Here is a 14028-nt window from a genome sequence, read left to right on the forward strand (position 1 = left end):
CTAAGAGCCAGTCGATGCCTTGTGTGCTGGCAGCTGCTTCTCTTTATGGGTCTCCCGTGGGTCTTCCCTGGGCTATAACAGAAAGAGGTGAAGTGCAGTTTGTGTCACCGTAGCACAACTAGATTTTATAAATAATTTTACTGTGCTTTCCTGCAGTCTGCGTGACAGGGTGAGGGCGGGTCTGACGTCACCTGCTCCTTATCTGCTTTTATTGCTCTTAACAGCACCGGCCCACCCAAACCTCCTGCGGCTCCGAGGTGGCGTCCGGGCGCTACAAGCGCCTTGGCCCAATCCCGCTCCGCTCCTCCGCATCCCCGTGCCCGTTCCACACGCGGCGGAGCGGGGTCCCGGGAGGGGCCGGACGGGGCTGGGGGGGACCCCGTGAAGCTGCGGCCCTCGGGACCTCCGGGGGGGGCGTGGCCAGGAGGGGCAGTGCGGGCGGGGGCGGGGCGCAGACACGCGCATGCGTAGTAAAGGGGCGGAGTCGAGCAGGGCTGGCGCAGTGGGGCTGGTCAGCCCCTCGTGGTGGGCGGGGCGAAGACTGCGCATGCCTGTTAAGGGGGCTCGGACAGGGCTGTCGCCGCATGCGCAGTGAGGGGCGGCAGCCGCAGCAGTGGGCGGAGCCTAGTTGTGCGCATGCGTAGTAAAGGGCGGAGGCGGGGCGGGGTGGACACGCATGCGCAGTGGGGCTCGCCAGCCCCTCACGGTGGGCGGGGCCAATCCGTGCGCCCCCGTAGCGAGCGGGAGTCGGGCGGGGCCGGCTCCGCATGCGCAGTGCGGCTCGGCGGGCGCTGCCGGCGGGCGGGGACGGGAACCCGGAAGGGGCGGGCGGTGCGAGGCGGCTGCCGCCATGGGCCTCTTCGGGAAGACCCCCGAGAAGCCGCCCAAGGAGCTGGTGAGGCCCCGGTGGCGGCGCCGCCGCCTCAGGCGGAAGCCGGGAGCGGCGGGGGCGTGACGCGGGGGCGGTGGCCTCGGTGCGTGGCGTTGCCATGACGCCGTGTGGGGGCCGCGGAGGGGCTGGCCCCGGCCTAGGCGGGGCACCGCGGCGCCGGGGGCCTGGCCTGGCTACACTCGGCCCAGGACTGAGGGAGGGACGGCGAGCCCGCACCCCCGCGGCCGGGGGATGGAGGGTTTGGAGCGGGCGGGGTGCCCCGGTGAGCTCTGTCCTGGCGTATCGCTGCGGCATCTGGGCCTTAGCAGCAGGTGAGGAGCCCTTGTACTCCGTCCCCAAACGGGTTGGGGGCACCCGTGCTCCGTTACTTCATTTCTTCTGAAATGCAGCAGCTTTCTAACGCGCTCGGTCTGCGCTCAGAGCGCTCCTGGGGGTGCGCAGAGACTGGGGGAGGCTCCTCAGGGCCACAGAAGCAGTAGCCAAAGGAGCGATGCATCCTGGGTGGCGTGGCTTGGGGAGGCTTAGTCAGCAGCTCCTGGATTTTTAGCTTGCTGTTAGCTGACTTCTGTAGCTTCTAGCTCCCCAGCTTCATTAGGGGTATCTAGTTTCTGTTGCAAAGACAGCCTTAAAAGTATGAACAGCTGAAATATTGGGACTTGGGTGGGTTTTTTTGAGTCTGCTGACAAACTGCCTAAGCCTTGCTTCTGTCCACAGATCTCTAATGTCACAGTGAAATGAAATAATCAAGGTACTGACAGATTTCACTGTTGCCTTTCATAAATCACTAATGTGTTAATAAAAAAACTCTACTATTCGGTGGAGGGGAGGATCAAATACGTTGGAGGTACTAAAAAAGCAACAGGGAGAAGGATCACAGACACCAGAGTTGAAGCTTTAGAAGAGCTGCTTTATATTCCCTGCTGCTTTATAGCAGGTTTGTCCCAGAGTCCCAGGGGAGCAGGCTGGGTAATAGTGTTAGATGAGGAATATGCCTTTGACAATGTACTTTCCCTTCCTCCTCTATCTGTGTCGGAGCACCATGCAGGTTGGTTATAGTGTTCTCCATTTATGAGCGGTGTTGGGAGATACCCCAGAAAGAACTGGGGTTTGGAGACTGCTGCTCTCAATGGTGGGATAAAGCAGCAGACAACCATTTAACCTGCACAGTATGCTGAGTTCTTGTTTTGTGTCTGATGGCCACTCTTTCGTCTTCCATAACTGACAAGCATGTCATGTTTTCCAGCAACACAGTGTGTCTGCGGGTCATCTTTGAGCTGTTTGCAGAAAAGCCTGCAAAGGCACTAGAAAACATGTGTGTCTGGCCCGTAGGGAGGAATGACATGGGTCATCTTGCTGTCGTGAGCACGCTCTTGGGTTGCAGGCTGGCATGATGACTTCACAGGCTGTAACGGCAATATTGAGAAATGCGTTAATAGTAAGAAATCTCTTTCCTCCTGTGTCTAACTGCAGCTTTAGAAGGAAGAAGTAGTTATCTCTGCTTAATAGATGATGGGGAAACAGCACCACTTACCTTGTGTCTGCCAGCAGCTGTACACAAGATACTGTCCCTGAGTAGGGCTAGAGAAAGCAATCTAAGCACCACAGGAGGTGGCTGATGATGGGAAGGGGTTGAGATATTTGTGATGGCACTGATTTGCCCTGGGTTTGTTTGTATGCTCTCTCTCTGCTGATGGGAGTTAATTTATTTATGAATGATACAAGGGAAACATCTTCAGTCCTTGTGAGGAGTTAGTAATGCATTTCAGCCTGTCTAAAACTGGGCATCTACTATACATTTAATGCCACATCTGGATTGTTTGAACTTAAAAAGTGGGTTTTCCTCCAGTGTTGTCAGAGCAGTTTATTTCAGCTTAGTGTTTTGCTGGCTGATTCTCTGCCAGTCAGAGAGGGACCTGGGGGTGTTGATTGATAGCCATCTGAACATGATCCAGCAGTGTGCCCAGGTGGCCAAGAAGGCCAATGGTATCCTGGCTTGCATCAGGAATAGCATGGCCGGCAGGGACAGGGAAGGGATCTTACCCCTGTACTCGGCACTGGTGAGGCCGCCCCTTGATTACTGTGTTCAGTTTTGGGCCCCTCACTACAAAAAGGACATTGAATGACTCGAGCGTGTCCAGAGAAGGGCAACCAACGAAGCTGGTGCAGGGTCTGGAGCACATGTCATACGAGGAGCGGCTGAGGGAACTGGGGGGGTTTAGTCTGGAGAAGAGGAGGCTGAGGGGAGACCTCATCGCCCTCTACAACTACCTGAAAGGAGGGTGCAGAGGGCTGGTAAGGGTCTCTTGAACCAAGGAACAAGCGATAGGACAAGAGGGAATGGCCTCAAGCTGCGCCAGGGAAGGTTTAGACTGGCTCTTAGGAAGTATTTCTTTCCAGAAGGGGTTGTTGGGCGTTGGAATGGGCTGCCCAGGGAGGTGGTGGAGTCCCCATCCCTGGAGGTGTTTAAGAGTCGGGTTGACGTAACACTGAGGGATCTGGTGGAGTTGGGAACTGTCAGTGCTAGGTTAACGGTTAGACTAGATGATCTTCAAGGTCCTTTCCAACCTAGATGATTCTGTGATTCTGTGATGCAGTGCTGTGAGAACAATGTTTTGTTTATGTCAGAAGTGGAAGCAGAATAGCATCATCATCAGGGAGTTGTGCTCGGGGTAATTAGCCATGCTTAGCTGGCCAAAGTACTCCTATTCCCGGCATTGCTGCTGCTGCGCTGCTTTGTGCCGTGGTTCACAGCCGTGTCCCCTGTGAGATCGGCAGTACAGCTGCTTTTCTGCTCAATGAAGTGCTGTGTCTCATGTAACTGGAAGCATGCAGTAATGTAGATGAGAGTCAATGGGTTTTCCTCCTCCTTTTATACACAGAACTGCTGATGAGCATTGAGAAGACCAGGGAATGCAGAAGCACCCAGCTCTGCCTTTATAAGAACAGTCGTGTGAAGCAGCTTACTCCTGGGCATTACTTGGGATGAGCTATCAAAGAGTTTTCTGCTGTCAGAGTGAGCAGGGATTGATGACAACATACAGCCAGTCGTGGTTTAATGGTGTCTTTGTGCTGGGTTGTGCATCACAGGGACAGAATCTGTGAATCCTGCTGTAGTTCATTGACAGTTGCTGATTGTGCTTGTACATGAAGGCTTAATACATGTTGGTTTGTTCTAGAATACCAGTTGTAGAGCAGCCCTCTGGAAGATGATACATTTGAGACATGACAGTTGGCCAGCCGGAGTTTGATCACGTTTTATCTTGGTCTCTTCACTCTGTTTTTCTCCCTTTAGTGTGGGCATACTCAAAAGAGGGACCTTATCAGGGTGAGGAATGAATCTACATGACATTTTCTGCTCTGTTTTGAAGAACAAGAGGGGAGGCTGCAGTTGGTCCTGCAAGGGTTGTTTTGGGTTTCTTTCTCCCTGTAGTAAAACAGGATTCAACTAAAGGTACAGATCTTTCCGAAACCCCTTCAAAACTTGTGCACCCTCATAACATGTCCATGCAGAGCTCTGCAGGGCTTTTGGGTTTGAGGTTTTTTGCAGCAGATGGGTTTGGGGTTTTTTGCAGCAGATTTTGTGCTTGGGTTGTCTGTGGTCAAAACATGGTCTTGTTCATCGTGACTGAGAGTGTTTCTTTTGAGAGCGGTAAAAGTCTTAAGAATCTGTCTTGCTCTGCTGGGCTCGTGCACAAAAGAGTGCTCTTTTTACCGTTCTGTTATAAAGCTTATTCAGGAAGATGGAGCTTTTTATTTGAATAAAAAAAAAATCACATAAAAATCAGGGTGATTTTCATATGTAATTATTCATACAGCCAACTAGACTTCTTGAGTGGCCAGTGCACTGGCACGTACAGTGTGCAACTGGATCCGGGAGCTAGAGGTCATCCTAATACCTAGGGGTTTTTTTTTTAGGTACTGTGCAAAATCTGTGCCGCTGCTAATAAAAGCAGCATCAGAGCTTCCACTCTGTTCGTATGCTAGTATTATCTCCCGATTCTTGATTCTGGTGTTATACAGCCCCTCTCTGCTACTCTGGTTTTGCCACACGTGCTTCCAGTTCTTGGCTGCATGTCTGGCAGCTGCTGCCTGTCAGATGTCTCCGCTTCCCCAGAGAGGTGGTCGGGGCAAGTGATCGGGCTCTTTCTGTGTGCCCTGCGTTGGGGGAGCTGGGAGTGCTGGGCCAGAGAGATCTTTGCAAGGCCCAGAAAAGAAGCTGTAGAGGGGAGTGGCTGCGTTTGAACCCCACCGAAGGCAGGGGCTCTGGAGGGCAGACCTGCTGTGCAGAGGGACCTGAGCAAGCAGGAGGACTGGGCCAGCAGGAACCTCACGATGCCAGGTCCTACATTTGGGCCACAACAACCCCCTGCATAGCTACAGGCTTGGGGAGGTGTGGCTGCAGAGCTGTCTGGAAGAGAAGGATCTGGGGGTTCTCATTGACAAGCAGCTGAACATGAGCCAGCAGTGTGCCCAGGTGGCCAAGAAAGCCAACGGCATCCTGGCTTGTATTAGAAATAGTGTGACCAGCAGAAGTAGGGAGGTGATAGTCCCCCTGTACTCTGCACTGGTGAGGCCACACCTTGAGTATTGTGTCCAGTTTTGGGCACCTCAATACGAGAGGGATATTGAGGTGCTGGAACGAGTGCAGAGGAGGGCAACGAAGCTGGTGAAGGGCCTGGAGAACAAATCCTTGATTTTTTCAGGAGCGATTGAAGGAGCTGGGACTGTTTAGCTTGAGGAAGAGAAGGCTGAGGGGAGACCTCATCACTCTCTACAGCTCCCTGAAAGGACACTGTAGAGAGGTTGGTGCTGGTCTCTTCTCACAGGTGATTAGTGACAGAACAAGAGGGAACGGCTTTAAACTGCAACAGGGGAGGTTCAGACTGGACATTAGGAGAAAATTTTTCCCAGAAAGAGTGGTCAGAGAGTGGAATAGGCTGCCCAGGAAGGGGGTGGAGTCACCATCCCTGGATGTGTTTAAGGGTCGTTTAGATGAGATGCTGGGGGATATAGTGTAGGGACTTTGTAGAGTAGGGCTGATGGTTGGATTCAATGATCCCAAGGGTCTTTTCCAACCTGAATGATTCTATGATACTATGTTGAGCAACACAAGGTTGTGCACGTGGGACAACCGTCTCTGCCCGTAGGGATGCAGCCTGGGGCTGGCTGGGCAGCAGCTCTGCAGGAAGGGACTCGGATAATAAACGGGATAATAAATGTGAGTTAGCCATGCACCTTTGCAGCGATGAGGGCAAACTGGGCTGCATTACCAAGCTGTAATCATCATGTGGAGGCAAATGGTTGTTCAATTACTCTGCTACAGTCATTATTAATGAGGCCATATCTGCAAAACAGTGTCCTGGTTTGGGCACCCAGTGCAAGAAGGATATCAACAAAGTGGGGAGAGTGTGGTAGAGGGCCACCAAGATGGTCTGGAGCCCGTGACACAGGAGGAGAAGCTGAGGGATCAGGGCTCGTTTTAGCTGGGAGAAGGGGAGGTGAAGGGGCAAGGGTCTAAAACCTTTTGCTGCCTCTAATGGGGTTGTAGTGAAGACACAGCCAGGTACTTCTCAGGTGTGCCCAGTGACAGGAAAGGGGCTATAGCCACAGGTGGCCAGAGGAGAGTTTTGAATCAGGAAAGTTCTTCACCACAGGAGTGATTAGGTGCTGGAACAGATGCCCAGAGCAGCTGTGAAGTCTCTGCCCTCGGACAATGCCAAAACTCAATGGACAAGGCCCTCAGCAACCTGTCTGAACTCTGAACTTGGTCCTGCTTTGAGTAGGAGGTTGGTGTGGAGACCTCCTGGGGTTCCTTCGGACTGAAACAGGTAGTAGCACTCTTGGTGCTGTCATCCTGTGCCAAAGTTTCTACATTATGCTGAAATCCCCTGTGGCAAGTTCCCTCTGCACAGCAACATTGCTGTGACGTGGGAAGTTAGCCAGGCAGATTCACGAATCGTGTCCTCCTTAACTCTGTGTCGGAATGTTAAGAGGAGTGCAGTAATTGGTGGTATCTCTGCAATGTTTTTTAATTCGAATAATGAAATATTTAAACATCACTCATAACTTAAAGCTTGTGCGTTTTGAAGTGCTTCTTTTGATATTGAATTGGTTAAGTTACATGAAAGCATAAAAGCGTAGTTTTAAAGTTGGAATTTCAGATAACTCTCACTTTTTCTTTTTAAGGTCAATGAATGGTCCTTGAAGATAAGGAAAGAAATGAGAGTGATTGATAGACAGATCAGAGGTTTGTACTTATGTCTCATTTTTTGTTTTTCCTTTCCCTGTCTGCCTTCAATTTTTTTTTTTTTTTGCTTTAATTGGGGGAGGCTGTGAAATCTCATAACCTGGAGTACTCTCCTGCATCTGAAATGAAGGAAGATAAATGTGATCCTGGGGCTAGACTCACTCTGTTTTACAAAATGACATCACTGTGAAGTTCTCCAAGTAAAATTTTCAAAAGGACCTGAATATTGTGTGCTTCCAGTAAGACATGATACTCTTAAATCTCATTTGATAAGATGAATTAGACCTATTATCCAGAATTTCACCCACATCGATTTAATGAATAGTATCGGCGTGGTATCTAATTCCACACATAGAAAATTCTGTGGGTATGTACTGGTGTGAAGTGCACATGCTAAACAAAAGTAGCTTGCTGTCAGCTTGGGAAAATTACAAACAGAAGAGAGGGGGAAAAAAAAAAAGATTTAGTGGGTGTTTTGCTATTAAATTGTGAGCATTACACTTTTGAAGATGTTTTGAAAAGCAGAGGAGTTGCTTATTATTACACTGTTGCTAGTTCAGATTTTGTTCTCTCTTCTGCCTGCCTTCCCAGAATCTGAGAATAGGTTTGGGGCTAGATGCGATTTTCCCCTTTTTGTCTTCTATTCTGCCCTCAGGATTGGTCCATGGGATGTGCTGGTAGAGGATATTTTGTGTAAGCATCTGGTTATTAGGCACGTGGCTGTTTTGAGTGACTCTTCAAGGAGTTTGTTCTCCCTTTCCCCGTTCAGCCCCAGCCGCACGCTTCTGGAGTAAGCTGGCAGGGTTCATACGTTCTCCAGCTTGTAGATTTGTACGAGTTGGTCGGAGAGAGAAGCTCATGCAGTACAAAGGTGGTCTTTGTCCTCCTCTCTAAAGTGAGGAACAGGGTTTATGCCTCTTCCAGGAAAATCAATGTACAGTGACATTTGTTATGCTTGTGAATTGTTTTGCGTCCTCCAAGGCACTTCGTGTAGCTGTATCGAGCACAGAACAACTGAAATGTGGCTGATCTTGTTAGCAAAATGTGCTTTAAAGGTTGCATTTTCCATGGGTGCAAACTACCCGTGTGCTCACTATTGATGGTTTCTTGAAATTTTGATTTTCTCTCAACTTTATGCAGGCTGTAATACTTCTAATGGCCAATATAGATACTGGGTTATGTGGTAGTCCGCTATTTTGATGTGGATGTAAATCTAATGATTGTGACGGCTCTAAACATGTCTATATATGTATTTCAGAGTATTACATTCAAATAATTACAGCTCAGCATGTATGAGCTTAGATTAACCACCAACTGTCTGCTATTCTGATAATTCCCATTAAAATAAAGTACAGAATGTCTTTGTAATGGCCATATTGTGCTCGGATTTCACATCTTACCCAGCGTCAGCTGTGGAAGGCTGTGGTTCTGCTGGACACTCAGCAGGCTGCTGCTGAAGGATGACAGCAACGTGCCACTAAAGTTTTTCTCAGAAATTACCCGCTGTAGTTGGATTCTGCCACGCTTCATCATTTCAGTTGAGACTTACATGGGAAATCACTGCAATCTTCGAGTAATGCGGCTGAGCTGGGACCTGTCTGAGCTTCCCTGGGGAAGGCCGTGCTTGATGTGTTTTGATACGGCAACGCTCGGATCCACCTGGGATGAACTGAGTGGGCTTGGATCGCTCGAACACTTGGCTCGCCCAGTCAGCACAGTTACTAATATAGCAACACGCTGTTTCGAGCCATCTGTTGTTCAAACCATCCTCTTGCTGCTGTAGTGATTTCTATTTGGCGTAGGTTGCTTCTGAGGGCTTGGGAGGTTTGAAGAAATGAAAGATATCCTTGTGACTTCAGAATTGAATATTTCAAGTTAACATAGTTGGAGTAATAGAGTAACTTTATGCTTCACTGAGCTTGCAAGTCCCTCTCGCAGGTGCTTTGGGCTGCTCTGTGCCTCCGTTGTGCTCGGTAGTGCTGCGGAGGGACTGGTGCAGTGACTTTGGCTCGCTAGAGGTGCGTGGCTGGCATTGACCTTCCAAGACGGAGTTGACTGTTCTTGTGTATTTATGCTGCTGATCTCATATGCAGCAGGTTGCCACGCAAGTGAAAGCATTCGCTCGAGTACAGGGCTGCCCTACGCTGGTTTGGACGTAGTAGCACAATAGTTGTGGTTGTTTTTAGCCTGACAAAGTGAATGTCATCATTCCTCAGTACTGCTGGAGTACTGCTGCTGCTTTCTGTTTTCTGCTGTACCACTTCAGCTGCTTCTTACCTGCTCTGATACGCTGGGACTCTGCTCGCTCCTGTGTCTGACATACAAATGTCTTCAAGCTTGTGATGTTCCCACAAATAATAGTGGGGAAGCAGTGAGGAGTATGTTTCTCTGATTACAATCTTACACATTTCTGCCAGTCCTTTAGGATAAAGGTGCCATTGAATGATACTGAGAGAATGACTCATCTTGAGTACAGGGTTCATTAACTCCCACGTAAGAAGCTGCGTTGAAGTCTGCAAGTTGGCCTGTGCCAAAAACTATGTGTTGATCCCTTTGTTTTTATAAAAGGTCAATGTCTGGTTCTTGCCTGCGAGTAACTTCTGTCTGGTATAAATCAAGAAGACTCAAACAAAACTAAATTTGAACACGGCCTTTTGCTAGAAATAACTGTTCTTGGGGTCATTTACTTCAACTTTTTACAGGAAGGGAAGCCTAACCCTTACTATCCGAATTCTTTATTTACTTTAGGATAACTTTTTTTTTGCGGACTTTTAGATCCACGTTTCATCAGTGGCTGATTTATTGCTAAGTCTGGAAAAGGAAAGGGATTGATATAGCCCCTGCTTGCTCCTGCGTTTCTTACTCTGAGCTTTTCGAGGTACCTGGATTCTGCTGTACGCAGCCAGCACTACCTGACAAGGCAGACGTAAGAATAGTCATATCAAATTTGCTAGAGAAACCTACGTTATTTAAGGAAGCCTATTTAGTGATTAATATTTCAAATCCAGCTATTCGATGTTCATTTAGTACAGGCTTAGTTCAGTATTCCTGCTCCAGCATGCTCTTATAAAAAAGCTGTTGAACCAGGCTGGATACCAGGAGAGTTTGAACAGGCCGTTTTAAGTTATATTTAACAATTTACCAGCATACTTGTTTTTACTGTTAAATTATCCATAGCTTTGGTGCTAGCCAACCAGTTTATAATTTGAATATGCCAGTTTATACAGACAAGTATAGACTTGGTTGGGTATCCAGTTAAGGCTCAATGAGTTGTGCCTGATGGGGAGAATATTTAAGTCTATCTGCAAGGATAAAGGCTTTCTTGGGTGGTAATTGACAAATCTGTGGTTCTAAGTAACTCTTAAAGTTGTGGATGCACCCTTATAAATTCACTATATAAGCGATTATGCTCTTTTTTTTAAAGGCAGTGTATATCTAAAACTTTCTAGCCTCTGCGAGATCAGCTTCTACAATTTTTCTGAATGTATTTTTTTCAGAAAAAACGCAATTCAGGGATTTAGAAACAGTGAGGACGATTTTGCCCAAAACAGCCTTCAGATTCTCTTGAAGGTGGGCATATGGGTTAAGCTTTGAATGTAGTCTGACAGGTAAGTATTTTTGCCAATAAAATGCCTGTCTGTCTTCTGAGACTACTAGTTTTAAACTCCTTGTGACACCTTTGTTCCCTCCTGGTGAAGTGGGGTTATCTGGTGATAAACATGGAGGAGGTGATCTTGTAGGCAGGAAATCGATACAGTAGCCTTAAACTATGTATGTTTGTGTGTATGTGTATATTTATATCAGGCCAGTTTGACCATCAGGAGGTTATTCTGAAGTTGTAACTCAAGTAGTCATCTCAGAGAGCTTTGATCTTACTGGACCTTTTTTGCTTCTTAAGAATTCATCTTAGCTCAGCTTCATGCAGTAATATTCCTGGCCAATCTTTAACAGTACTCTTAACTGCAAAGGAAATTAGCACTGGATGTTTAGTAATGGGAATTTTCCTGCTAATATTTAGTTGAATTAATCAGTTAACATGTAAATCGGCCTAGAACAATGTCTTTGAGTAACAGAGGGAATCTGAAATCAAGCAGAAACAATTCTTTGCATTGAAAATACACCCTAACAGATGACTCGTTTCTCTTCCAAATCCTTAACAGCTTGTCACTATTTGCTGTGTTTTTCTGTACTTCAGATATTCAGAGAGAAGAGGAGAAGGTGAAGCGGTCCATAAAGGATGCTGCCAAAAAGGGTCAGAAGGATGTGTGTGTGATCTTGGCGAAGGAACTGATCCGCTCGCGAAAGGCTGTAGGCAAACTCTATGCATCCAAAGCTCACATGAACTCTGTTCTCATGGGGATGAAGAACCAGCTTGGTAAGAACAACTTCTGAGCACTTCTAGCTCTAGAGGTGAGGTCTGGGTTCTCATTTTCAGAACCGAGGTCAAATGCTGGCAGAGCTTGACTTTGGAAGCAGCGCTGCTCTTGCGAGAGGCAGCTGATTCCAGTGGGCTTCAGGTTCCAGGGAGGTTCCTCCCATAGCAGGCCCAGAGGTGTGAGGCTGCTGCAGTTCTACGTCCCCCCAGGCCGAGCACCTACTCCCGGGGGGGACCCGCAGCCGCTCACAGCAGCGCCTTTACCAGCACCCATGTTATGCGCGCAGCTTTCACACAGACATCGGCAGCGCTGACAGCTCAATCCTGGTCTTCCTCCAGCTGAGTAGGACAACACATGTATATACCCGCACGCAGTGTGGGGGTTGTTTCAGTAGCTGCTCTCAGATGCTGGCCCGCTCCCCGGTAACTGGCCCCAGATCTCCCCCTCTGCCTGAGCTGCTGGTACCTGGTCCCGTAGGCCCCTCAGGTTTGTGTGTTCCTGCTCCACCTTGACCCCTCCCATTCTCCACCTTTGGTCATTGCCCTAAACATCCCATAATGTTTCTTATGTTCTGTCACATTCCTTCAATCCCCTTAAAAGATCCGTAATAAGTCTTTCCCGAGCCCAAACATGTTCTTTTCCCTCCCATCCCGTAATGAGTCCCCTGTCCCTGTGGGCAGTGACCCCCTTCACTCTGCAGCATGTTCTGGCAGCTGTTTCCCCGCTGCCCTCTCTGGATGCCCCCCAGGGAGCTCCCATTTGCCTTCCTGGAGTTCCTGCCCCTCTTTGTTCCCTACATCCTCGCTGGCTCTCAGTGGTTCCTCTGATTAGCTGCTCAACAGACAATCTAACACCTTCCCTCAGAGCCTGAGGGTTGCACTGACATGAGAATAATCATGTGCTCTGAAACAGAACTCCTGCCAGTAATTTGGGGCACGTTCTTGGTGTGCGTGCCTAATATCCCTGTGTCCTTGTGGAGCCTGTTGTTTCTCAGTGTTACAGGATCTGTTAACGTGAGGTTTATTTCCTTCAGTAGAATTCCCTTCATCCTGTAAAAGATCGCTTCTCTAGCAAGAGTCTTGGGACGCTTACCAAGTCCTAAATGGAGATGGGGAGGCAATGTTTGATTTCCTTGATCTGGATGAATTGATTTGTCCTGTGGCTTAATACCCAGCTTGGTCCTTTGGGCTTTGCCAGGACCAGCCGTCATGGTGCAACCCCGGCCGGCAGCCAAGTGCCACACAGCTGCTCGCTCACTCCTCCCCCGCCCCGCTGGGATGCAGAGAGAATCAGAAAGAAAAAAAAGTAAAACTTGTGGGGTGGGTTAAGAACAGTTTAATAACTGAAATAAAATAATAATCTTAATGAAAAGGAAGGTTAAAAAAAAAAGAAAAGAAACCCAAGAAAAGACAAGTGCTGCACAACACAATTGCTCACCACCCGTTGACCGATGCCCGAGCAGTGACCCGCCCCCCCAGCCAGCTCCCCCTGGGTTGTACCCCCAGCATGACGCTCTGTGGTATGGAATAGCCCTTTGGCTAGTGCGGGTCAGCTCTCCTGGCCATGCTCCCTCCCAGCTTCTTGTGCATCTCCTCGCTGGCAGAGCACGGGAAACTGAAAAATCCTTAATTTTGGATAAGCGCTACTGAGCGACAACTAAACCATCAGTGTGTTATCAACATTATCCTCGCACTGAATCTGAAACACAGCACCCTACCAGCTACGAGGAAGAAAATGAACGCTATCCCAGCTGAAGCCAGGACATCAGCATATTTCCCTCATTCCTTACCCACATCAGAAATCACAGAATCATTCAGGTTGGAAAAGACCCTTGGGATCATCGAGTCCAACCATCAGCCCTACTCTGCAGAGTTCTCCCCTACACCATATCCCCCAACATCTCATCTAAACGACCCTTAAACACATCCAGGGATGGTGACTCCACCCCCTCCCTGGGCAGCCTATTCCACTGTCTAACCACTCTTTCTGGGAAAAGTTTTTTCCTAATGTCCAGTCTGAACCTCCCCTGTTGCAGTTTAAAGCCGTTCCCTCTTGTTCTGTCACTAATCACCTGTGAGAAGAGACCAGCACCAACCTCTCTACAGTGTCCTTTCAGGTAGGTGTAGAGAGTGATGAGGTCTCCCCTCAGCCTTCTCTTCCTCAAACTAAGCAGTCTCAGCTCCTTCAATCGTTCCTCATAGGATTTGTTCTCCAGGCCCTTCACCAGCTTCGTTGCCCTCCTCTGCACTCGCTCCAGCACCTCTGGACAACCAAATCTGTTGTAATAGACTTCCTGCAGGTATTTTCCATACCTTGGAGCGTTTTAGCATGTAACAAGAGCAGAGCAGAAAATAAAGATGGAGAAAGACTTGGCAGAGGTTAACATGCTACTGAAATGTCAACATATTCCCCCACCCCAGCATTATCCAAGGTAGTTGCCAGTAGATTTTAACACTGGATGAGTGATAAATCAGGAGTCGCAATGTAAACGTTAAGTGTAATCTGACGGTAGG

At 48.6% G+C, this 14028-nt stretch overlaps 1 protein-coding gene across 4 annotated transcripts in view; it reads left to right on the forward strand.

The window, feature by feature from the left end:
• LOC141922549 (charged multivesicular body protein 3) overlaps positions 1-14028 on the forward strand; it is a 38504-nt gene that overhangs the window by 20687 nt on the left and 3789 nt on the right. Inside the window, exons 1-3 of one of the 4 annotated variants that reach the window (XM_074821846.1) lie at positions 740-895; positions 7079-7139; positions 11335-11514. In XM_074821846.1, the coding sequence (XP_074677947.1) occupies positions 851-895; positions 7079-7139; positions 11335-11514 (286 nt within the window). In that variant the 5' untranslated portion in view covers positions 740-850. Of the gene's footprint in view, positions 1-739; positions 896-1066; positions 1204-6699; positions 6721-7078; positions 7140-11334; positions 11515-14028 lie in introns of those variants that run through there. The other 3 variants (XM_074821847.1, XM_074821848.1, XM_074821850.1) reach the window with 3 other exon arrangements.

This window comes from Strix aluco, chromosome 4 (genome assembly GCF_031877795.1).
Source record: "Strix aluco isolate bStrAlu1 chromosome 4, bStrAlu1.hap1, whole genome shotgun sequence".
Classification (NCBI taxonomy): domain Eukaryota; kingdom Metazoa; phylum Chordata; class Aves; order Strigiformes; family Strigidae; genus Strix; species Strix aluco.